General features: G+C 38.4%; 3 protein-coding genes across 7 annotated transcripts in view; 1 reads left to right on the top strand and 2 right to left on the bottom strand.

Moving 5' to 3' along the window:
* Positions 1 to 175: 175 nt before the first annotated feature.
* dnajc5ab (DnaJ (Hsp40) homolog, subfamily C, member 5ab) lies at positions 176 to 13,961 on the bottom strand. Its single transcript, XM_008404292.2, has 5 exons — positions 13,745 to 13,961; positions 6,173 to 6,323; positions 4,948 to 5,161; positions 4,187 to 4,358; positions 176 to 3,333 (listed from the first exon to the last, which is right to left on the bottom strand). The coding sequence occupies exons 2-5, from the start codon at positions 6,277 to 6,279 to the stop codon at positions 3,236 to 3,238; spliced, it is 591 nt and encodes a 196-aa protein (XP_008402514.1). The 5' UTR covers positions 6,280 to 6,323; positions 13,745 to 13,961; the 3' UTR covers positions 176 to 3,235.
* LOC103461924 (proteasomal ubiquitin receptor ADRM1) lies at positions 8,744 to 20,414 on the top strand. 4 transcript variants are annotated; one of them, XM_081609335.1, is made up of 10 exons: positions 8,744 to 8,827; positions 15,577 to 15,799; positions 16,962 to 17,078; positions 17,159 to 17,369; positions 17,876 to 17,957; positions 18,035 to 18,180; positions 18,453 to 18,590; positions 18,672 to 18,829; positions 18,905 to 19,007; positions 20,104 to 20,414. In XM_081609335.1, the coding sequence occupies exons 2-10, from the start codon at positions 15,590 to 15,592 to the stop codon at positions 20,190 to 20,192; spliced, it is 1,254 nt and encodes a 417-aa protein (XP_081465461.1). In that variant the 5' UTR covers positions 8,744 to 8,827; positions 15,577 to 15,589; the 3' UTR covers positions 20,193 to 20,414. The 4 variants fall into 4 exon arrangements, with proteins under 4 accessions (XP_081465461.1, XP_081465459.1, XP_081465458.1 ...); XM_081609333.1 differs by lacking the exon at positions 8,744 to 8,827 and adding an exon at positions 14,456 to 14,546 and having other exon boundaries at positions 17,879 to 17,957; XM_081609332.1 differs by lacking the exon at positions 8,744 to 8,827 and adding an exon at positions 14,456 to 14,546.
* Positions 20,415 to 20,424: 10 nt separating this feature from the next.
* Positions 20,425 to 23,082, bottom strand: part of lama5 (laminin, alpha 5) — a 96,622-nt gene continuing 93,964 nt past the window's right edge. For both annotated transcript variants that reach the window (XM_017309445.2, XM_081609330.1), the window contains exons 79-80: positions 22,942 to 23,061; positions 20,425 to 21,164 (exon numbers count right to left, since the gene is read on the bottom strand). In XM_017309445.2, coding sequence (XP_017164934.2) covers positions 21,016 to 21,164; positions 22,942 to 23,061 — 269 coding nt within the window. In that variant the 3' untranslated portion in view covers positions 20,425 to 21,015. The remainder of the gene's footprint in view (positions 21,165 to 22,941; positions 23,062 to 23,082) is intronic.

The following is a 23,082-nucleotide window of genomic DNA, read 5'->3' as shown; positions in this document are numbered from 1 at the left end:
ACAAGTTTTTTCTAGAAAATTTCTGAGCTTAATCTCAAAATCTGACATTTTTATAGCAAATGTTTGACTTTTTTATCTCAGAAAATTGCAGAATCTTTAGAACAAATTTCAGTTATTAGTCCCCACGTTTCTTTTCCTTCTATTTATAGTCATTAATAAAACACACAGTGAGAAATTCAAGCATCAGAGCCGTTTATTTTCCAACAGAACATCGGACACTTCATGTATTTTCCCCACACATCTCCGGCCGACAGGTAAAAACACGAGTCCATGCTAAAAACAGAAAAGCCTCCACCTATATCTACAGGCTGCGCTGCGTATGTACAGCAGGACTAACACACCAAACATCCGCTTCACACACCGGCTAAAAATCAAATAAGAATAAATTAAACAAAAACGCTGCTGGATTCATTTCTGTCGATGTTTTGAACGATGGAGATGTCAGGATTCGCTCCAGAGCAGCGAAACCTGCAGTTTCTCATGATATGGATGGATGGATGAATGCATGATGAGATGTACGGCAGCCTATTAGAGATATTACAGATATGAAAAAGAAAAAAGGAGGAAATTTCTGCCAAAAAAACAAAAACAATTGTGAGAAAAAAACCTTGGAAATATCTGAGTTTGTTTCAGATTTTTGATAGAAAATTTATTAGATTATTCTCAAAATTTCAGAGTTTTTTCCCAAAACAATTTCCAAAATGTTTTTATTTCAACAAAATTTGAACTTCATCTCAAAATTTTAGTTTTATTCTAGTAAATTTTCGAAATCTCAAACTGAAATTTCCAGGTTTTGTTTAGCATTCCTGAAACTAATCTCAAAATGTATTTTTTTCTAGCAAATTTTAAACTTTTCAAACTGATAAATGTTCTAGTTCTTTTCTTAAAAAATTCTCAGATTAATCTGAAAATTTTGGGGATCTTTCGAGCAAATTTTTAAACTTTTCAAACTCAGAAGTTTAAAAAATAAATTCTCCAAAATTCCAGAGGTTAATCTAAAAATGTATTTTTTCTAGAAAGTTTTTGACATTTCAAACTCTTTTATTATTGAGATAAATTTCAAAATTTCTGTTTTTTTTTTTTACTTTTCAATTTTAGATTTTTTTTTTTTGCTAGAAAATTTCAGGTTTTTTTTTTTTTTTTTGCAGAAATGTTCTCTTCTCTTTTTGTTTTTATACTTATACTGTCCCTAACACAGAATCAAAGTGAAAAAACACCCGGTTTTATAAAACTGATTCGGTTTGCGTAAAGGTTTATGTAGGATAAATAAATCTTGCTCAATGAGATCGATTGTTGTAAACTGCTTTTCTACGAAAACACGATTAAATAAGACTTTGGATATCAGTATCGTCCCTTCATGATCAACATAAACAAGTAAAACAAAAACAAGAGAAAGCAAATACAGATGCAGACAAGAAAACAAACAAAAATACAGTAAAATCTACAGTAACTTTACACAACATGTACAGCATTTTTACCATTTCACAAAACAAAAACTAAAAAAAACGGATAAAATCAGTGTATAAATTCGCACCGATGGCCGCTAGGGGGCGCCTGTTTACTGTTCTAGAGCTATTTTACAATAACAAAGAGGCCGGATGAAACCCGGAGAGTTTCTGTGGCCTCTGTCTTCAACACTGAACAAGCCTTCATATGAAGAAGAAGAAAAAGAAACGGAGAAGAGGAAGAATCAGCTGTGATCAAACAGAAAAGCCAAATCAAAATGGCTCTTAAATCTGATGGGAATAATAATCCCATAACTAAACTGGAAAGTTTCCATAATTTGTTTTTGTAGATTCAGGAAGAATAATCTGGCATTCAAAGTAATGCTGGTGATTATACAGACATGAAATTATTATTAATTATTCAAATTAGCTGGAATAATCTCCCCACCTTCAAAGAAAACCACTTTTTAAAATAAAATTTAAACATTATTGCATAAAGTTAGATATTTAATCTCTATTAAAGTACTTTTTTTAAGGGGAAAATGTAATTTTTACAGCTGATTTTGTTCTGATGGGTCATGGCTGATATATTTAAAGCTACTGGAACAAATGATTAGTTTGCTACTGTCCCTGTTCTTCCCCTAATTTCATACCTGAAAGTTTAAAAAAAACACGGAGCGCTCACGTCTACTTTCATCTGCAGGGTTGAAAAAGAGAGGAAGTGGAAAACTGGCAGGGATGTGTGTGTGTGTGTGTGTGTGTGTGTGTGTGTGTGTGTGTGAGAGAGCTGCTGTTAGGGCTGGTTTGCACCTTTACACAGTGGAGACAAATCAAACCTGAAGCTTTTCTCTGTTAAAATATCCCGATCTGCTGAGAAACATCAGAGCGGCTCGGAAACTAACGCTGGATTTCCTAAACATCCGTTCAGAACCGACTTTTATTTAGTTTTAATTTACATTTTAAATAAAAATGTCATTTTTTTCTGAGCCCATTCCTGCTGAATCGCCACATTCTGTTAGTGTGAAGAAAATAAAGAGGTGCAGCTCAGAAAGGGAGCTTTCAGTCTGTTAAACATATTAAAGATTTAGTTCACATAATGTATTAAAACATAAAGTCCAGCACTTTAGAGCCAGAATGATTAATCGATAATTGAATAATCATCAACTAATTGAGTAATGGATTAATCATTAAGAAGCCTACAGTGTGATTGGCTGAGACAATCAGTCAATCGATTATAGCAATAATCTATTTTAGAAATCAACTAGTAACACCCTCTCCAGATTATGACGATAACAAAGGAAATAAATCAAATTAATCGATTATTGCACTAGTCATCAATTCATGTAGTAATCGATGAATCGCATACAGACTAAAAAAAAACGGTACAAAAACCCATAAATGTTTTCAAAACGGCGTTGAGCAGCTCGACACGGTCAACTTTTGGCAACTTTTAGGGTTGATTTAGCAAAACGTTGCCAGTCCATTTTTTAATTATTCTACATTCCACGCAGATTTACTGATTTCAACTGCAGTTTAATTTTTAACGCCACAAAAATGTGATATTTTAACAGAGATTTGAACACAGAGCTCAAAGCGACGCAACTGAAACTGAAACACGGCAAAAGTTTGGCCAAAAAGCTTCAGCGTCTTTAGGAAGACGAGTGAGTGGGTTAAAGTTGGTGCAGCTGTAAATCCGCCCGATACTGATGTGCCGGACAAATATTAATGACATCCCAGCCCTAGCAGCCTCTTTCTGCTGTGTGTGTGTGTGTGTGTGTGTGTGTGTGTGTCTAGTAGGAGTCGGTTTTGTAGCTTTGGCGCGCTTCAGAGGTGAGCTGGGTGGTTTCTGTGGCCGATGACGGCTGCATGACGATGGGATCGCTGCCGTCTAGAAGGAAAACAGAAACACGAAAAACATCAACGATTCAAAAAGAATCAGTTTATTTGTTATTTGATCCATTTTTTGTTTTTATGTTGAATGTGCTGATAACAGGAAGAGCAGATGCAGCGAAATGCAACTAATGGAGAAAGAAAGGAAGGATGAAAATAAAAAGAAACGAAGAAACAAAAAGAAAGAAAAAGGAAGAAACAAAAAGAAAGAAACGAAAAAGGAAAGGAAGAAACAAAAAGAAAGAAAATAAAAAGAAAGGAAGAAACAAAAAAGAAAGGAAGAAACAAAAAGAAAGAAAAGAAAAAAGAAAGGAAGAAACAAAAAGAAAGAAAAGAAAAAGAAAGGAAGAAACAAAAAGAAAGGAAGAAACAAAAAGAAAGAAAAGAAAAGAAAGGAAGAAACAAAAAGAAAGAAAAGAAAAAGAAAGGAAGAAACAAAAAGAAAGAAAGCGTAGAGGAGGAGCTGCGCCTCAAAGGCGGGGCTAAATCCACCCAGCCATTTTACACAGCGGCATGGTTGCCATGGAGACTAAATAAAATAATCAAAACAACACTCCAGGTATGTCTCTGACATTATGAACATAAAGAAAAACTCAAAAAGTTGATTTTACATGACATCTGATTCAGTAAAAATGGATGTAAATGACAAATCCGGCGACGTAACTTGAGATGCTTAGAAACAAATTCTGACTCGTGAAAATGTAATTGAAGATTTCTTGAATTATTATCCTTACTAGTCAGAAACTAACTGCAGATATCTAAAAGTACCCTTCAGGACAGATGTCCAGGACGTGATCACAGACATTCAGAGGAGACAGATTTTATGGTAGGACGGCTTGCCGTAGCCTCACCTCTCTCGTCTGCAGTCATCTGGGCCTCCAGGTCCTCAGGGGTCACGTAGAACTCAGGCTCCTGGTCCATCGGCGGCCGGGGTTTACATTTACCGCAGCAGCAGTTACAGCAGCAGCACAGGCAACAGCAGCAGTAGCAACCTGTTGCCAGGCAACAGAAGGCAAACAAAGCCTGGGGGGGCAAAGGTCACAATGTGAGAAATCACAAAAACACTGTTTTGAAAGCCGCAATCAGTCATTGAGCTGTTAGAAGTAATAAATATTCATCACACTGAAACAATCCAAACAATTGTGTTAAAATAAATGACCTTTAAAGGCTTAATTAAAGAAAAGAAAGTTACAAAAAAAAATCTCAAAAAACGTTTTCTGACATTTAGCAAATAGAAATAATTTTTGTAATTCTAACTGATCAAAAACAATAAAAGTTTAGTTTGATTTAACTTCGGACAGCGAGGGAAAAAAGTATCTTTATTATGTGTAAATGTAGGCTTTTAATCAAGCGTTAAAATGCAATTGCTTACAAAACTGTGCAGTTTGAATATCAAGTACTTTTAAAGAGCTTCAAGCACTTCCCAAACCTTGAAACACCTAATAAAAATTCAAGCATTTTCAAGCACTTTCCAGACCATTTTCAAGGACTCAAAGCCTCCGTACAAACCCTGAATATCGTGATTGGGAGGAAAGAGAGCAAAAGAGGCTGGGAAGTGTTCAGGTTCTCTTCATCTACAATAAAAAACAAACTTCAAACTGCAGTGGGTCACCTTGGCCCACCAGCTGGACAGAACGAAGTAGGTGTTGACGTTCTCCTCTCCGAACTGCTCCGCCACGTAGAGGCCCAGGGAGCCGTACTTGTCGTAGATGTTCTTCTTGGTGGGATCCACCAGGATGGAGTGAGCGTTGTTGATTTCTTTAAACTTTTCAGCCGCGTCCGGGTTGTCCGGGTTTTTGTCAGGGTGAAACTTCAGCGCCAGTTTTCTGCGAGTTAAAAAGATGAAGAAACACATCAGATTTCTCATTCAGGCTGCTTTCACACCTGATAGTTTGGTAGAATCAGTTTGATTGGTGACCAAATTTGTTACGTTTTCAGCTGCTGTGGCTCGCTTTCCCACTGCACCAAGTCAAATGACACAATCCCAACCTGTTCCCCTCCTGGCCTGTGGGGGCGCTGCACCAAGAGCCACTGAAGGAAACGGCACAAAAACCTCGGAAGACAACAAGCGCAACTTTCTACAAAAATGGAGTAGCATCACATTTTAGCAGTTGTACGATTTTCCTTGTCTTTGCTAATGATCACAGTCATTTCTCCTGCTAATGCTAGGCTAACAAGTTTGTTTTGCTTGCATTTACCCAGAATGCCCTGCGCTGTAGTTCACTTCCTGCTTTTGGACTCCAAGTAGACTCTGGTCTACTTGGAGTTCACATATGGATTCAAACCAAACCAGAGTTCACTTCAACCGAACCCAAACCGAGGTTTGTCGGCGGACTGGAGTTTGCTTTTTTTGGCCCGGTTGAGCATTTTCACCTCCACAAAAGAACCAGGCTTTCTACGCAAACGGACTGGAACCAAAGGATCCTTCACTATTGGCACCTTTATCCCAAACAAGATAAATGATTTTTGTTTTGTTTGGCATTTTAACCAGACCTAGGCACAAGAGTCTCACTTTTTATTCTTGGCAGAATTGGAAGGAGGCCCAACTGGGTCAGGATGCTTCAGTATTGGTACCAAACATGTCTTTTCTTCTCCTCTCCTTAACCTTGCATTTAATAAGAATCCCTATGATGTCTCAGGGTTTGTTGCACCACTTCACATGAGTAATGTTCTCCTGTTTGTTTCTGAAATTCCTCCCATCGTCTCCTAATGATGGGACAAAAAGCTGGAGGATGTTTAGAAAGCCTGTCTTACAGCTCTCTGCCTCCCTCTAGTGGTAGAAAACATCACAGCAACAGACGGATCTCCTTCCCCCGTTCGTCGATATCATTGCACACCTGTAACATTTCTTGATGTCCTCTGTTGTGGCGTTCTTGTCGACTCCGAGGACAACGTAGAGCGATTCTCCTGAAGTGGACAGAGTCCTCTGCCGCTGGTGGTCCATGGTCGCTCTGTTGCTGTCTTCTTGCCTTCTCACTCAGCTTCTCCCTTAAATAGGCAAAAACAAACAGTGGAGGACACATTTAAAAAATCGTATCAAAATGTTGAAGGCTGCTGCAGGCAGCGACAGAATAGCAGCATGTAACCCACCGTGATTTATCCTGCAACTCAGGGATTCAGTAATTAATAAGCAGCAGAAATATTGATTACTTTGATGATTAATCGGATGGAAATATCTGCATATTTTTCACCTCAGGCTTTATTAATACACTATTAGAAATAAATTGAAAGATACAAATAAACAATTAAATTCATTTTCTAAGGAAGCAAATAAACGTATTATTGCCTAAAACTGAACGTTACTTTAGTGAACACTTGCTTATTTGTACCAAAAGATGCAAAGTACTTCAAACATCAACATGTGAAAAGACTTATGAATAACTAATTAATTGGATAGCAAAAGGAGCGTAATACATTTCTTTATTTACAGAATTTGAATGATTTGAATTGAACACTGCCACATGAGGAGTTCTGGGTAAAACATATTTACAGACAAAGTTTTTATTTTTCTATCTTAAATACAAAAAGTCTTTATTTTCTTGAAAAGCTTTGGCTTACTGCTCTCAGCGTGTTGTTCTCTAGCAAATGTTTCTATTTTTTTTTAGTCTGTTCACTCCAGTTAACAATTAATCAATTACTACATTTGTAGATTATTATTTGTGATCATCTTTGAAAGGCAGAAGTGGAGCCTCCTGCACAATGGAGAAGAAGTGGTTTCTGGATGGCAAGTCAACAACAAAACACTTGTGTTTTCCAGCAGCCATTGTTCGGCGCATAAATCCAGTTGACCCAACATTCTGGAATTCCGCTGGGGTTGCTAGGCAATGGCAGGAATTCCGCTGGGGTTGCTAGGCAATGGCAGAAATTCCGCTGGTGTTGCTAGGCAACGGCAGGAATTTTTTTTGAACTTCCAGACAACTTAGTGCCAAAAGAACAGCTGGGTGTTTTTTTTAAACTCTTAGTCTTTAGAAGCTGTTGAGACCCAAAAATGTGCAAAATGTGAGTTTTATATAAAAATGTCCCCTTTAAAACAAAGAAAAATCTGAAGAAAAACCAAAACCTGTATTCAGACGGAGTCAGAGAGAACAGCGGATGTGGACTGAACAAGAACCAGCCATCCTCTGAGGAGTTCGTCGTGACGCCATATGGCCAGCACTGAATTGGCCGCCATGCGCTTCCTGTGTGACTTCTGGAGATTAACCAGAAGTAACACGATTCTCCGCCCTCCTTTGGCCAGGATTACCCAATGAGGACAATTCATCAGGAGCGGCGGGATTACCGGCACACTGACACCGTTCTGGTGTGTGTGAACGATCACGTCTGACCCGCTCAGGACGCTTCACACAGCGGCCAATCACATTTCACCTGGCCAACATTCGTCTTTAACCGGGAGACTTTCCACAAACCTTCTATGTCTTAACGCAACTCATTTTCACAGACAGATTAAAATAAGGGAATAAGGGAAACATGTACGTCTGTTTGAATAAACGGGGAGGTTAAAAACGTTCAAGTTTGGTTAAATTAAATTTAAAATACGGTTGGATTTGAGATGGACAAACTCCTCTGTCTGGGAAGATAAATCAATTAATTGCAATAATAAATTAAAACTACCTCATTAATTCCCTTTTGTCTGATTGATCGTTTCTCTTTTCCTACCAAAAGCTGAATGGTAAAAGTCTTCGGTCTGGTGCTTTGGTCTCAAATAATTTACTTCATAATTCATTTTGTTTGTTGTTTCTCCTGTTTTGTTTATTTATTTTGGATGTTTAAAACGTCTTCCAGGTCCAGCGTTTAGTGTTCATTAGAATTTTAAGGTTTATTTAGAATCAGCAAAGAGACCTCATTGTTATAACCGACATAAAGTAAACACAGCTGCTGCAAACACACAGCAAACCAAACGCCCGCTCCGATTCTGAGCTCCAACTGATCCGTTTCAACCGCAGCTCAAACTGAAAACCAGCATAAAACCTCGGTTTTGACTGAAGTGTCTTCAAATGCAGAATCAACACAGATAAAAAGATAGCTGGGTTCCTATCCGAGCTCATCTGACCTCAGTTTCTGCTTTCAACTGAAGATGACGCAGAATTACTTTCTGTTTGGCTCCTCAGAGACAACAACGAATGAAACGCTGCTACAAAATGATGCAATCAGCAACGATCCATTAGTTTAAAGCAGCGCTGGATAGCTAATCAATAATATCACGATAAACACGTGATCAAGTTCAATAGGTAATACGTCTAATGGAATATCCAATACATTCCTAAAGTAATGGCCCAAGTCATTTATTGCTCACAGGGAATTAAAGTCTGGTGAACTCAACTGACTCGCTCATTCTTCGGTTACCTAGCAACGACCTGCTGGGTAACTCCTGGTTACCTAGCAACAGTTTGCTGAGTAACATGGAGTTTCGTGTTTTGCCACTGAGCCTCATAACTGCTTAAAAATAAAATACAACATGGAGTGAAAACAGGATAAAACAGAACACAGGAAAGGTAACACCACTAGTTTGATAGCATTTCAGGTATTTAAAACAAAAAGCTAATCAATAATTATCAATAATAATATGTCCAAAGTGCGGCTTTTGAATTAATTTTGGTGACCAATAATTTAAGAATGGCACAAATTTAGCCATCCAACATTTTGTAAATGTTTTTAGGATACAATTTTCCGTGGCAAGTTTATTAGAGATGCACAGATATGAAAATTTGGGCCGATATTAACTTTACTGTTAATGCCAATAATGGTATTTATCGATATTATAAATATTTCTCTGAACATCTCAACACCTTTGGAAAAAAAAAACCCTGACCAGAAACAGATGGCAACAAGATGAAAATAATCAGTTGGTCATATTAGCCCAGTTTCACTTATCGGACAGATGCCGATATGTTAAAAAATTACTAATATCGGCCAACACCGATGTTAGTGCCGATATATCGTGCATCTCTAAAGTTTATATCTTCTTAAGCAGAAATTGTTAAGTAAAACACAAATAATTTTTCTTTAGTTAGGCCGTATTTTTATAATTTTTTGTTTAATAATAAGTCGTGCCACTGCCATTCAAACACAAACTTTGGTACACCCATCCATTTCACTTGGCTAAACAGCAAAGGTTGTAGAAGAAAATCTCAAAGGTAAATAAGTGTATACATAGGCCTGTCGCGATAAACGATAAATCAATTAATCGCACGATAAATTAAACCTATCGACCTCATTTTAATTATCGGCTTTATCGTCTCTTCCTGCCTTTATTCTTTCCGTTGATGACACTGAATGAAAAAAGGCTCAGCTCCGATGCTCTCCACTGACCCTCCCTTCCTCATTTCCTTAGTGTAATGTCCAGCGCACACTACACGAGTTGTCGGCCCATTTTCAAAACACATTAGCCGACAGAAATCCGAGGTATAACGGTTCGATCGGGTTCGTCGTGCTGTGTGAAGTTGAGCCAAATGGGCACAAAATAATGGCTACAAGTCCAGTTAACTAATTTTAAAACCAGGCATTAATCAATGCTTTACTAGAATCTACCTTTACGTGGTCAGCGTAAAGTCCTGACTGAATGAAAATCATTATAACCTATTTATGTCACGTTAACAAAGAACAGCTGAAAAGTTACCAGGTTTATCAACTGCGGTAGCAATTTGGCTCCAACTCCTCCCCTTTTCATTTCTATATTCTTTGCACAAAATGTTGAATAAATATTAATGTTGTTTCAACATATCATCTCCAATGTCCGCTGGACTTCGTGTCGCGCCGTGTCAGCTGTTTGGGATTCCCCTCCGTAATTTCCTCTCAGAAAGCACGGAGGAGAATCCGCGCTCTGATTGGCTACCTGTCACATTCAGCGTTAAACTCCCAGTCGGGGAAAACCCCTGATTTAGATCGGAGCGGCTGACGATCTACCGTAACCCACCACACACTGCAGGATGATCGGTTACGAAATCACCAGCGACAATCTTATATCGGCCAACGATCTAAGATTGTCTTAAGGGGAAAATAGGGGCAAAACATCGTGTAGTATGAACTATTGCATTAGGTTAACTATTGCATCTTCTTTATTTAAATCTAGTGATTACTGAAGGCCAATATAGTATACAGACTTCATAATTTGCACTCTTTTGGTTGAATGCAGTATTTATTTCCACTTTGGCTTTATGTTGTTTAGTTTTTATTCAAGTACGTTTTTTGTTAATGGAGACTGAGAATCCATTTTATTTTTGTTTTTGGTTGTTTATCAGTTCCAGTGCTATGTGTTCTTTTGAAAATAAAGTGTATCTATCTATGGCAGGAAATCGCATGCATTATTAGTCATTTCCATTAAATCAGTGTCAAAATGTCTTGAAACAATATTATCGTTTATCGCAATAATTTTTTAGACAACTAATCGTCCAGCAAAATTTGTTATCGTGACAGGCCTATGTATACATTTATGTGAACGTTGTATTTATTGTTTTGTAATTATAGTTTTGAGTTGTTAATTGGGGAATGAATACTTTCAGTTTGGGTATTTTGGTCACCACTGGCTTAACATATTATTAATCAGTCATTACTTAGGTAAACTGGTGATTACAATTGAAGCAAAACTAATTTAATTTAAAAGTTCCAATTAATTTAAAATTAAGAGTGCCAGCAAAGCAAATCGTTAGCTCCGTGTTTGACACAGAGATTCATCCTCCGTTGGCTATAAACGGCCGGTCCAATTCATTAGCTGATGGTGAATCGGCACTCTGTCAGCATTCACTCGCTGGTTTTCTTAATGGATGCCGACACGCCAACAGCGCAGCACAAAGGAGGAATAATCTGGACTAAAGCAACCTGGAACGACTGCATATGGATTTACCTTCGTAACCTATTATTCACGAAGACGGCAGGGGAATTTTACTGGATTCATTTTTAGATCCATGTAAGATCAGCTCAAAGTTTACACACTTTTAGGATTCTTTAAGAGTTTTTTTTTATATACTTATTGGAGTGTAATAGTATAAATTTTATACTATTTTCCTTCTTTTAGATTTGTGTCATTGAGGTTCTGAATTGTTGTGGGGTCACTTTATTGCTCCTGATTCTTTATAAAACCAATATTTGTGCAGTTCTGTTGGATAAATGGCAGTAAAACTAAAATGAACTTGTATTTAGAGATTTTCTTGGTTTCCTTCTGTCTTTTATTGCAGCATTTACAATGTCAAGTTACAGTTTTTGTTGCCGACAGTTGGAAGCTGTTGTAAAACCTCGCCCAGGTTCATGTCAGCCGCATGTGACTGCAGCATCACATGCGTCACTGATTGGCTTTAACTTTCAGTTTTCACACTCTGGTGACGCTTCCTTCAGATGCTACTGGGATATAAACCATTTTCTAACCAGCAGAGGCCAAATTTGTACACATGATTTTTGCTTTTTTCTAATAGATTACAAGTTGCAACTAAAGAAACATAATTGCACATTCATTTTGGACTTTCAAGTATCTAAAAGGAACTAGGGCTGAAACGATTAATCGGATTGATTGTGATTAATCACTTATTGTAACAATCATCTGCTAAGTTAGTAATGAAATAATCATTAATACGAATACAGAGACTCTAAAAACAAGCATTTGCTAAAAGAACCATACAGTCAGAGCAACAATTAAGCCAAAACTGTACAAAAATATTTACATTTTGCATTTAAGATGAAAAAACACTCTCTTTCTGTAAACACGTTCTACCTAGAACCACCTGGTTTTATTTTTGTAAATAAATATCTGATGAAGCACTTATTGGTGTCCAATTTTTAATCAATTGATCAAAAAAAGTAACAGATTAGACTGTACCCATTAGTTAAGGTAACAACGCCTTAGAATAGCAGAAAATGTTAATAATCAAGCAAAGGAACATTATGCTATAATATTGTATGGAGTAAAATGATTATTTTGTTATTAAAAAATTAACAAACTCATTTCTTCATTTGGAAATTTTAATGTGTGGTTACATAAAAAATAAGCAGAATGTGTCCATTTTATATCTGATTAATTGATTAATCGTCAGAATATTTGATAACTCAAATAATCGTTATCTGCTGCTCTAAAAGCAACTAGCTAACTAATTTCAATGTATTTAAAAAAAACCTTTTATTAGGACTGTGGTTGGATGATAAAGAATCCTAAAAAACAAAATGTCAAACACTTCCGTTATTTACTCACATGTTCTTGTTCCTCTTAAAAGTGAAATTGAATATTAAAAAGGTGTTTTAAAATCACATGCAGGGAAATTTGAACTGCAAGAGCTGCACAAAAAATGTACCACGGGTTCCTTGATAGAATCAAATAGAAAATAAAGGGATTACCAGACAACATCTCCCTTCCCCTAAACTCATCAAAGAGAACATAATGTTGGTTGTACATATAGATTCAAAATGGTGGGATGTTGTTTTGATGCATTTTATTAGTCACTTATTCCCATTTATGTCTGACAGGTGAATTTCCAGTGACTGCTACTGAGGGAATAAAGTATATTACAATTTATTTTTATTTTTTTGTAGGTAATCTGAATATCCTGGATAGCAAAATCTTTCACAGATAGGAAAATACCTGAAAATCTAAATGAATAATCGGCTTTAAAAAGGTGTTTTTTTTAAATTGTTCACTGGAGAAAAGTAAAAGAAAATGAGTCACTGAGATGAATAAAAATGCATTCAAAACTCCTTTTTGCACATTTTTTTTATTTTCTTAAGCTATAGAAATTCAAGTGGAGAGGGAAAACTCAAGTATTCACACATTTTGTGGTGAATGACAATATACAAGATGAAATTTGGTGTTTAAAATTCAATTAAGCTGCTTATATTGGGGGTTTAGTGAAGACGGGTCATTTTGACCCGGAGGACACAGGGTGTATACAGAAAATGAGGACGACAGGAGGGTTAAAAAGGTGTTTTTTTTTAATTCGTGAATTATTTCGATCATGAATTCAAACATAGAAACAAAGTCAGTGACGTCTCCTACTGTAACAGCTGACGAGGCAAAACATAAAAATAAAAACCATATTTATCCATCAGCCTAAACGCACCTGTCTCTCCTAACGTTTCAAACACAGACGTCAGCTGAGACATCAAAAGCGCAGAATGTAAATCCAGATTTATCTCCCAACTACTGCAGGTTACTACAAGAACTAAACCTGTCATAGTGGAAGCAGCGCTAACTTAACTGAGCAAAGATTTGCGAACCAAAAACAGGTTGGTTCCGGAATCAAACTGTGGTTAAAGCGGATAATCTCCAAGCACCGCATCAAACGAAAGCAACCAGCATCCATGTTTGTTAACAGGGGTGTTTAGCTAGTCCATATCCTTGCCTGCATTTAGCACTTTGCTCGCTAACTAATCCAAGGGCAGCAAAGCTGGCTAATGTTAGCCCCCCTCGGCTAACTCTGTGCGTTTCTTACCTCTTTCTCTCCAACCGGGAGTGATTTGGCTGTTGTTATTTTCCTTTTTGAACGAAGCCAACTTGGAGTTTTATTGTTCTCGCATCTCAGTTTTCGCTTCGCTCTCTGCCTCTACAGCATTCCAAGACAAGGCAGCAGCAGAAAGTACCGCCTAGCTAACGGCTAACACCGGGTGGGAGCGACCTGTCAGTCCGTGACAGCGATCCCTAGGAAAACTCCTCCCACATTATGGCAAGCCACTAGCATCAACAATAATCCGTAAATCCGAAGTTGTGACATTTCAAATTAATTAGATTTTTTTTGTGTGTATTACTTTTTAATTTATTCAACGTTATGAATGTAAGTCCACGTCAATATAAATCCAAGATGTAAAAAAAAAACAAACGAAAAATGAGCTGTAAAATTGAGGAATATTGAGGTAAGAAGCTCACTTTCTGTGAGAATAAATCTGCTCATTATGTTCTGCATAACGAAGTAACAGTTTGTTCAAAACAGTTGTATTATTAGGCCATCACCGTGCATTAACATGTATGTAAAGCACATTATTTACTCAGTAGAACAACTCATAAATGTAAATTATGATAAGGTTTGCCATATTTATATGCATCTAAGTAAATATATATGTGAAGAACTTTGAATAATATGAGTTACAACATTTAATTTCCCTTTGGAATAGATGACGTGTTTTTGAAATTGAATTGTATTATTGTTGATGCTAAGGCTTGCCATAAAACTCTGAAATGCGTGCGCATCCACTCACAGCAGGCGCGTTCACGATGACCAGGAAGTTCACTCATTCTACGTAAGTGGCGTAACAGTCAGACGCAGCGGAGAGAAAACTTTTGAGATATTTCAAGATTTAGCCGCAATTATTTAAATGTAAGTTTTTTCAAATGTTAAGTTTGTTATTTTTAAATGAGTCTTGTGTGTGTGTTTATTTCCTTGAACAACTTAGGTGGTTGTTCTGCAAGACTTTGTTTGGCCTTTAGTCGTTCATCTGTTTAGCCATGTCATGGGCTAACGTTAGCATCGACAACCAGAACTACACAGAGCTAACGACAACTTCGTGGCTTAACTGTTAAAATTTAATTTAGTGAAAGCAAACTCATCGCACAAGTTAAAGCAAGACATTAACTAAATAAAATCATCAGGTGTTAGTCCTAAGATAAAACAGAAAGCGTTTGACAGATAGCTTTGCAAAGCTAACTTTTACAGCATTGATTATCTGGAGGCTTAGAAAGTTGTTTGATTAAAAAGTAATTCTTTGTTCAGTCAAGGATGTGTGTCTAAGATGAGCAATATTTTTATACGCAGAAAAAGTACGTAGAAGTTTTACTTTTAGTTAGGTTCTGATTGCATTTGAAGAACAACTTTCTTGTGAACAACTTAAACTGGGTCACTCCCTGAAGTCTGGTTTTATCAACAACCCCGGCCGTAGAATCCAATATGGCGGTCCGTAACCCCCTTATGATCCAGATGTAAAAAACAGAACAAAAACTCACCAATTTAAATTTAACAAATTAATAAAAGGTATAACCAAACACCAAGCTAATGTAATTTGCTATAATTTGTGATGAATAGGGGGAAATTAACTGATATCAGTGGGATTTGGTAGATAACGAGGAAGAGGTGCTCAATTATGGACAGATTTGATCTCTAATAAAATCATAGTTATTTAACTTGACCACTTATTATAAATAAATAATTTTACATTTCTTGTCTTTTTTTTTGAACATTTAAAAAACTACACAGTCAGCAGTTTGGACCAAGATGGCAACTGATTCTGTAAAAGACATGACCTCAGAAAACTGACATGTTGTTTTTTTCCTCAGTTTGGGAGTAAAGATGTCGTCTGGCGCTCTGTTTCCAAGTCTGGTCAGCGGCTCGAGGGGAAGCTCTAGCAAGTACCTGGTGGAGTTTCGTGCTGGTAAAATGAGCCTGAAGGGGAACACGGTTACGCCCGACAAACGCAAGGGCTTGGTGTACATCCAGCAGTCCGATGACTCTCTAATCCATTTCTGCTGGAAGGACAGAACCTCCGGGAATGTTGATGATGTAAGTAAAGATTTTATCCTCAAATTAAGAAAATAATTTAAGAACACGTTCAGTGAAATCTGAAATGTGTATTACTTTCATAATGTGATTGGAAATTATTTCACTCAACAGTGCTGTCATATTATGTGTAGATAGTAATGTATTTTCTATTTTAAACTAAATTAAACCAAAATAATTTGCTTACCTTCTCGTTACTAGAGATGTTGTGATGCGTTCAGGCTTTGATTCTTCATTTAGAAACGTAACGCTTAAAACTGTCCCAGGATTTAATGATTGGTTTTGGGTTTTTTGCAATCAAAATCCCCGATTGTGGTGGTACTCTAGTAATATTAGCAAGGAACTGAGCAATATTTGAGATGGATTTTCTTATTTAAATGTAGCTTTTTACACTGCTCAAAACAACGGGGACCCTCGTCGGGTCAATCAGTGTTGCTTCCTAAGTGGACAGTTTGATTTCACAGAAGTTTGATTTACTTGGAGTTATATTGTGTTGTTTAAGTGTTCCCTTTATTTTTTTGAGCAGTATATATTTATAACATGATATGAAGTAAAGCAGAGGGAGCAGTGTAGTAGAAGGAAGAAATACTGCAGGTTGGAGTTGGCATTTCTTAAACACAATCTTTTTGACAGTTTTTGCGTAAAATTTGCAGTAAACTCTATGCAATAGAGAGAATTCAGGCATGATATTGTAATTTTTTTTAACTGAATTTCTGCCAAAAAAAAAAAAAGTTATTAAACTATATCGATTTATGGCTTTTTGTGATTTTATATATATATATATATTTTTTTTTTTGCAATCAAAATCTCTTTTTCTGGTGCTGCATTAAGAGTATTTACACAGAATTGTAATACAATATTTTTGCGATAAATTTCTTTAAATGTGGTTTCATAGTTACCGTATCACATGATGAGCAGTGAAGTAGAAGAAATACTGCCACCTGCAGGTGGGAGTTAACATCACAAACTCAATGTTTTTGACCTTTTTTTTCTGAAAATTTAGAATAAACTCAAAATAGCAAAAAAAAAATAATACTGGGTGATTTTCTGCAAAAACTCAACAGACTAAAGTAAATAATAAAGAATATCTGATCTTTATCATTTTTGGGCTGATTATGAGACTTATTTTCCAGTAGAACTAAATCAGAACTGAAATGTCCTGCAGGATCTGATCATCTTCCCTGATGACTGCGAGTTTAAGAGGGTGAACCAGTGCACCACGGGACGCGTCTATGTGCTGAAGTTCAAGGCTGGCTCCAAAAGGCTCTTCTTCTGGATGCAGGTGGGAAGATGCTGCTAATCTGCTGAATGGAAATCGAAGTGCATATAAGAGACGATTAACTTCTCAAACCGTCAACTCAGGAGCCCAAAACGGACAAAGATGAGGAGTTCTGCCGTAAGGTGAACGAATTCCTGAACAACCCTCCCATTCCTGGCGCTCCGGGCAGCGGAGGCGGCAGCGGCCACGAGCTGTCGGCGCTGGGCGGAGAGGGCGGCCTGCAGAACCTGCTGGGAAACATGAGCCACAACCAGCTGATGCAGCTGATCGGTCCGACGGGGCTCGGTGGACTGGGTGAGGCACTCTGAGTAACACTTTAGCTTTCACTAGCTGTGTCTCTATTAGCCATAGAGTTGCGCAAATTGAAATTAAAAAAAATAATTTGCTTAATTACAAAAAAAAACTCCCAAGTTTTTTAAGTGAAAAGTTTTTGCCCCTGGATGAAGATTTTTCAGCCGTATGGAAATCGATGTATCACAAAATTGCAATAAAAACACTTTTTTTTTGTCACTCGCTGAATATCCATCCCAATGGAGTCACTTTTTTCTGACTTCTTTTCCTTCACCACCATGTTTTATTAGTTTAGTCATCACCAAATGGGGAATCGAGGGAAATGAATGCCTGCTGAAATTGATGTTGCCATGACGATTGTGATGGGTTATGTTGTGCAGGCCTGTTGTAAAGCTTTACAGGCCTTTACAACAGGCCTGTAAAGCTTTACAACAGGTTTTACATGCCTGTTGTAAAGCCTGAATGCTTCATCAGAGCAGCTTTTATAGATTTGTTCTGGTTTGTGTAAGGAGGCCTGGGAGCGTTAGCCGGACCTGGACTGGCGAACCTGCTAGGCAGCGGCGGCCCGCCCGCCAGCAGCTCCTCATCCAGGTGAGACCTCACCTCTGCATCGTTAAGACTTCCTCCTCTAGTGTGATGCTAACTCCCGGTCTCCATGCCAACCTCAGCTCTAGAAGCCAAGCAGCCACGGCCGCTTCTTCATCAGCTGCAGCCCCGAGACTGAGCTCCACCCAGGCACCGGCACCGGCCACGCCTACGCCTCCTGCCGCCTCCGCTCCTGCCACTACTGCTGCTGCTGCCCCTGCTGCTCCAGGTACAACCACTTCGATGCTCAGTTCTGATTAATTAGTAATTAATCGGACTGCTGTGTAAACGGTTTACGACCCCGAAGCAGCTCTCTGTTTACCAAATTAATAATGGACGCCGCCATCTGTGGATTGATTTTAAATTTAAGTTGTTTTCACACGTGAAAGTCTAGTAGACTCGGTTCAGTTGGGGACAAAACTGCAGCATTTGCTACATTTCCTGTTTTAAATCGACCGTCTCTGTCCTGAACTCCTTGCTGTTTTTTCCCCCCACTTGCAGCTCCAGCTCAGGCCCCCGTGACGCCGGCCTCCGTTGGAAGCCCTCCTCCTCACCAGCCCATCCAGCTCAGCGACCTGCAGAGCATCCTGGCCAACATGAACGTTCCTGCAGCCGCTGCAGCGGCGCAGGGATCTGCAGGTCAGCAGGCCGTCGGGTTCGCCCTGCTGCTGCAGGGAGACGGAGGACGCTCCAGCTAACGGTGTGGTTTGTCTCCTCCAGTGGACCTGGCGAGCGTTTGCACCCCGGAGATGATGGCTCCCATCCTGACCAACCCTGAAGTCCAGCAGAGGCTCCTCCCCTTCCTCCCCAGCGGAGAGAGCTTACTGCAGAGCACCGAGGAGATCCAGAACACCCTGAACTCGCCGCAGTTCCAGCAGGTAGAACCAGACCAGGCGTGGACGGTTCTTCATCTGTTCGGTTCGGTTCTGACTCTGGTTTCTGTCTGACTTCAGTCCATGAGTATGTTCAGCAGCGCTTTGGCTTCGGGGCAGCTCGGCCCGCTGATGAATCAGTTCGGTCTGTCGGCTGAAGCTGTGGACGCTGCCAACAGGGGAGGTAGGACAAACACACACCCTTACATCATGGAAAGTTTTATTTTGTAAATTTAAAATAAATTTTAAAATGTTTTTATTGTCAGATATTTACTAAATTACCATGTTTTCCTTTTATCTATAACGGCCTTAATGCGTAGTTCTTATGTGACGTGTCACTTCTGGGATCTTTGGTACTGACCGCCATCTTGGTAGGCAGTTGCTATGGCAACAGTAGAACAAGCTCTTGCCTCATTCATATCTAATTTATACACAATGTAAGTACATTGTAACTCTGTTTCGTCTCTACCTACCTGTTTACTACTAAGAATAAGTATCAGTGACATTAACTGCCAAACTAGCAAAATTAGCTTAGCTAATGTAGCTTTCATCTGATAACTAAGGCGAACATGTACTTACTCTGCCAGACACCAGAACCTTGTTATTCCCACGAAGAGTTCGTACGATCTGTATAAATTAGTTGAAACATTGATTGTATCCCTCTGTGGATTTCAAGCCGCGAAGCTCCTCCATTTTGTATGCACTCTTCCTGTTCACTGGGTAGTGAACTACAGTAGATTGGATGCAACTTGTCCACATCGTCTGACATGTTCCCATTATCTCATATGGGTTGATGCTGATAGCAGCCATTTTGTTTGTCTGGAAGCGATGGTTCATCTATGCTTTGTGCTGTGCTTGCCTACCAAGATGGCGCTGATCACATCCGGTTCAGACTTGCGGGAACTAGGTCTACGCCATCGTACAAACAGATTTTAACTAGTAATTTTCCAAATTGAGCTAATTCCTGCCTTCAAATCCACCTTAGCAATGTTTCGATGTGCCATTAGAAAATGTTGATAGAAACTGCAAAATTTAAATTTCTACGTTTCGCATAGCCTGGTTGATTCGCTCTTACCTAGTACATGGAAATACGGCTAATTTGCATTTTCTGGGGTCTTTTGCAACATTTTAAAGTTCACATGATGCATTGATGTAGCAGATTTGAAATTCAGACGGTCTCCACTGCTTTTGGGGCAGGCAGCTTCTTGACGCATTCGTCCATCTATTTTTAAGAAATCTGGTCTTTCTGCGTCTCAAACATGTTTCCGTTTCCTCCTCAGACGTGGAAGCGTTTGCCAGAGCCATGCAGAGCAGCAAAGGAGACTCCAAAGAGAAGAAGGAAGATGACGAAGACATGAGTCTAGATTAGAGACCAGCCTGCCAAGTCCCATTGCTCTCTCTACTTTGTTTACTTTTCCTCCCACTTCAGCATTGTCTTAAATGTTTTTATATACCAAAGGCAATGTTTCTACACCATGTAGACGTCTCTCTTGCTGCGACTAAGCCTTAAGTTTTGCTTTCTGCGGTTGAAGTACCGTCTCCTGTTGGCTTTTTGGGACTAGATCTTTATTAAAGTACAAACTGAAAAACACTCAAGCATCTAATTTTATATGAAAAAGACTTTATTCAAACAAATGAGGGCTGGGAGCCGCAGCTTATTCATTGAGATTCTTTAAGAAATGTTAGCATACCAAAAAAAGCTTCATTTTACATGGGTTCAAAAATAAAAGGGGTGCAGATCATATGAGAAAGTTAGAATAATTATAGCAATGGGGTGATTTAAGGTCAAAATTATTGGTTTGCAGTGATTTTTTTTTTTTGTGACTGTAAAAATTTAAAAGCTTATTTAACTTAGTTCAATTAGAAAACAAACAAATCCATCAATTTCTATGAATTTAGCCAGTTCATGAAGCCCTATCGTCAGAAATATTAGTGTATGGAATTTGGAACATAACACTTCCATGAAAAATTGCAAAATTAGATTTTTTTTTTATTTTTACATTTTAATTTTATATCAGTGCATCTTTATGTGAAACCAATAATTACAGACATGGCACAAAAACGTGAAAATATAAAATATGCTTTTTTTTTTCTCCCCCAAAGAATAAAATAAATATTAATATATATTTTAAATTAGCTACAGTAACATGACACCCACCACCAGTATTTTGCTGTCAGGGAATGTGAAGGCTCTACATGTGAGGGCAGCCTCGGGTTCCGACGGCTCCGTGAACAGACAGCGGTCCAGACAACGTCACGGGTCGACGGTTGATGCCAACATGGCGGAAACAGCCGTGGAACACCGGAAACCCGTTAGGATGGGTGGCCGCTGAGACGCCACCTGGCGGACAAAAGAAAGTTTACAAAGTGATTAGAAAAACAGGCGTACGTTATTTCATTTTTGATGTTGTTCTTTTGACAAAAAGTACCCTTTTTAATGATAAGAAGAAGCCAGATGTTAAATTAGATAAAACTGTACAGCGTTTCAAAGGAGGAGGAAAATCTGCCGAATAACCGTTAGATTATTTTTTTGAAGAAGCAGGAGGACCCAGACACTAGGGATCGCGAAAGCAATATTATCTTCGTAAATACTTTAATTAAGGCTCTTAAATTTCGTCAAGGCAGTATTATTTTGATGTATATATTCTATGTTTTATTTTTTACATGGGACTTTTCTATTAAAAGTTTGAGTCGCGCGCCATCTGTGACGCCAGGCGGTTGCCTCTACCGCTAACTAGCGGCTAGCAAGTTAGCTAGCTGGCTTTTTCTGCATCGACCAAGAGCAAACATAACGCCACTTTCTACACTTCTTTTGCCCCATAAGATTCTAGGTACATTAAGTGCAAAGAAAAGCTTGGCACTAAAGAGAGTTAGCAAGCCCTGGAAGAAGAGTTTATGGCACTAATGGCCCAGGGAAGGAAAAGAACATAATTTCTACATAATCACATTTGTTCTCTTAACTACTGGTATAAGTTTCATATCAATAGGATAATATTTGGGGAATATAGACAGGGTATGCAAATATCGTCAGGCTCAACATCCATATTGTCAAAAAATGCATCCTCTTAGCTTGAAGAACTAAAGAGTTAAGAGGGATTTGACTTTTTCTACTTAATCACTAATTCTTTTAACTGCTGATATGAGTTTATATCAATAGGACAATATTTTGGGAAAATACATAGGGCGTGCAGATACTGGGGGGTTAATAATTGACTTTGCCAAAAAATGCATCTCCCTGCTAACATGGAGAAATAAAGAGCAAAGAGGGATTTCACCTTTTCTACATAATCACACTTGTTCTATGAGCTACGAGTACAAGTTTCATATCAATAGGACAATAGACAGGGGATGCAGATATTGGCAGGCTAGGAAATTAAAATGCATCCCCTCCTATATTAATAGACTGGATAATTAAGGGTGATATCAAATTTTCTACATAATGTGCCTCTGTTTTGTCATGCATTAAGCTATTATGGTGTTAAAAGAAAAAACCGGGGAATTCCAAACCATTTGCTGAGAACATATTCATCAGACATTGACATTGAGCCACAGAAGAAAAGGTTCTGTCTCCTTCGGTTTTTAGTTCTGTACGGTGACAAGCAGCAGATCTAGAGTGGCCCAGTGCCCCAATATCAAGAAAACTTTGAAATTGCGATATGATTGACCCATTGCACCTCCCACCTATTTTACATTACCAAGCAACTATGTTACCTTCAGTTTTTGTAAATGCTGTACATATCAAACATAACTTGAAGAGACGGAGGTCCAGTTTAAGTTGTCAAATTGTGAAGTCAAAATTTTTTGACTTCTCAACAGCGCTTCTCTGTGATGCTGTTTACATCCGTTCTCTTAGGAGCGTTGAACTGAGAAGTAGTTCAGCAGATGTGCAGTCTCACCAGGTATTTGCTAATTGTTGCTGCCGGTAGTCTGAAGGAGCTGAGCATGAAGATGCTGGGAGGTGCATAAAGCTTAAAACAATTGATTTTAGATTACTTTTTTTATATCCTCTCTTTAATATCCCAGCCACAGAAATAATTATACATTATGTGTGAGCATTAGCAGACACTTTCAGGAAACGCTGAAATTGTGCGGAGAACATTGTGTGATATTGTACTCACTTGGTGCACCGCCAAGGTACACGGTAGCTTTGGTCCCTGCAGAGCGGTTCTGTTTGGGGCCCGTGCTCTTCTCGGCGCTTCCATCCACAAACAACTTCAGAACGTTGTTCCTCTTCTCCACTGGAAGAATACATCAGCATT

Source organism: Poecilia reticulata, chromosome 7 (assembly GCF_904066995.2).
Source record: "Poecilia reticulata chromosome 7, P_reticulata-male-v2, whole genome shotgun sequence".
Classification (NCBI taxonomy): domain Eukaryota; kingdom Metazoa; phylum Chordata; class Actinopteri; order Cyprinodontiformes; family Poeciliidae; genus Poecilia; species Poecilia reticulata.
This window is presented reverse-complemented; position numbering and strand designations above follow the sequence as displayed.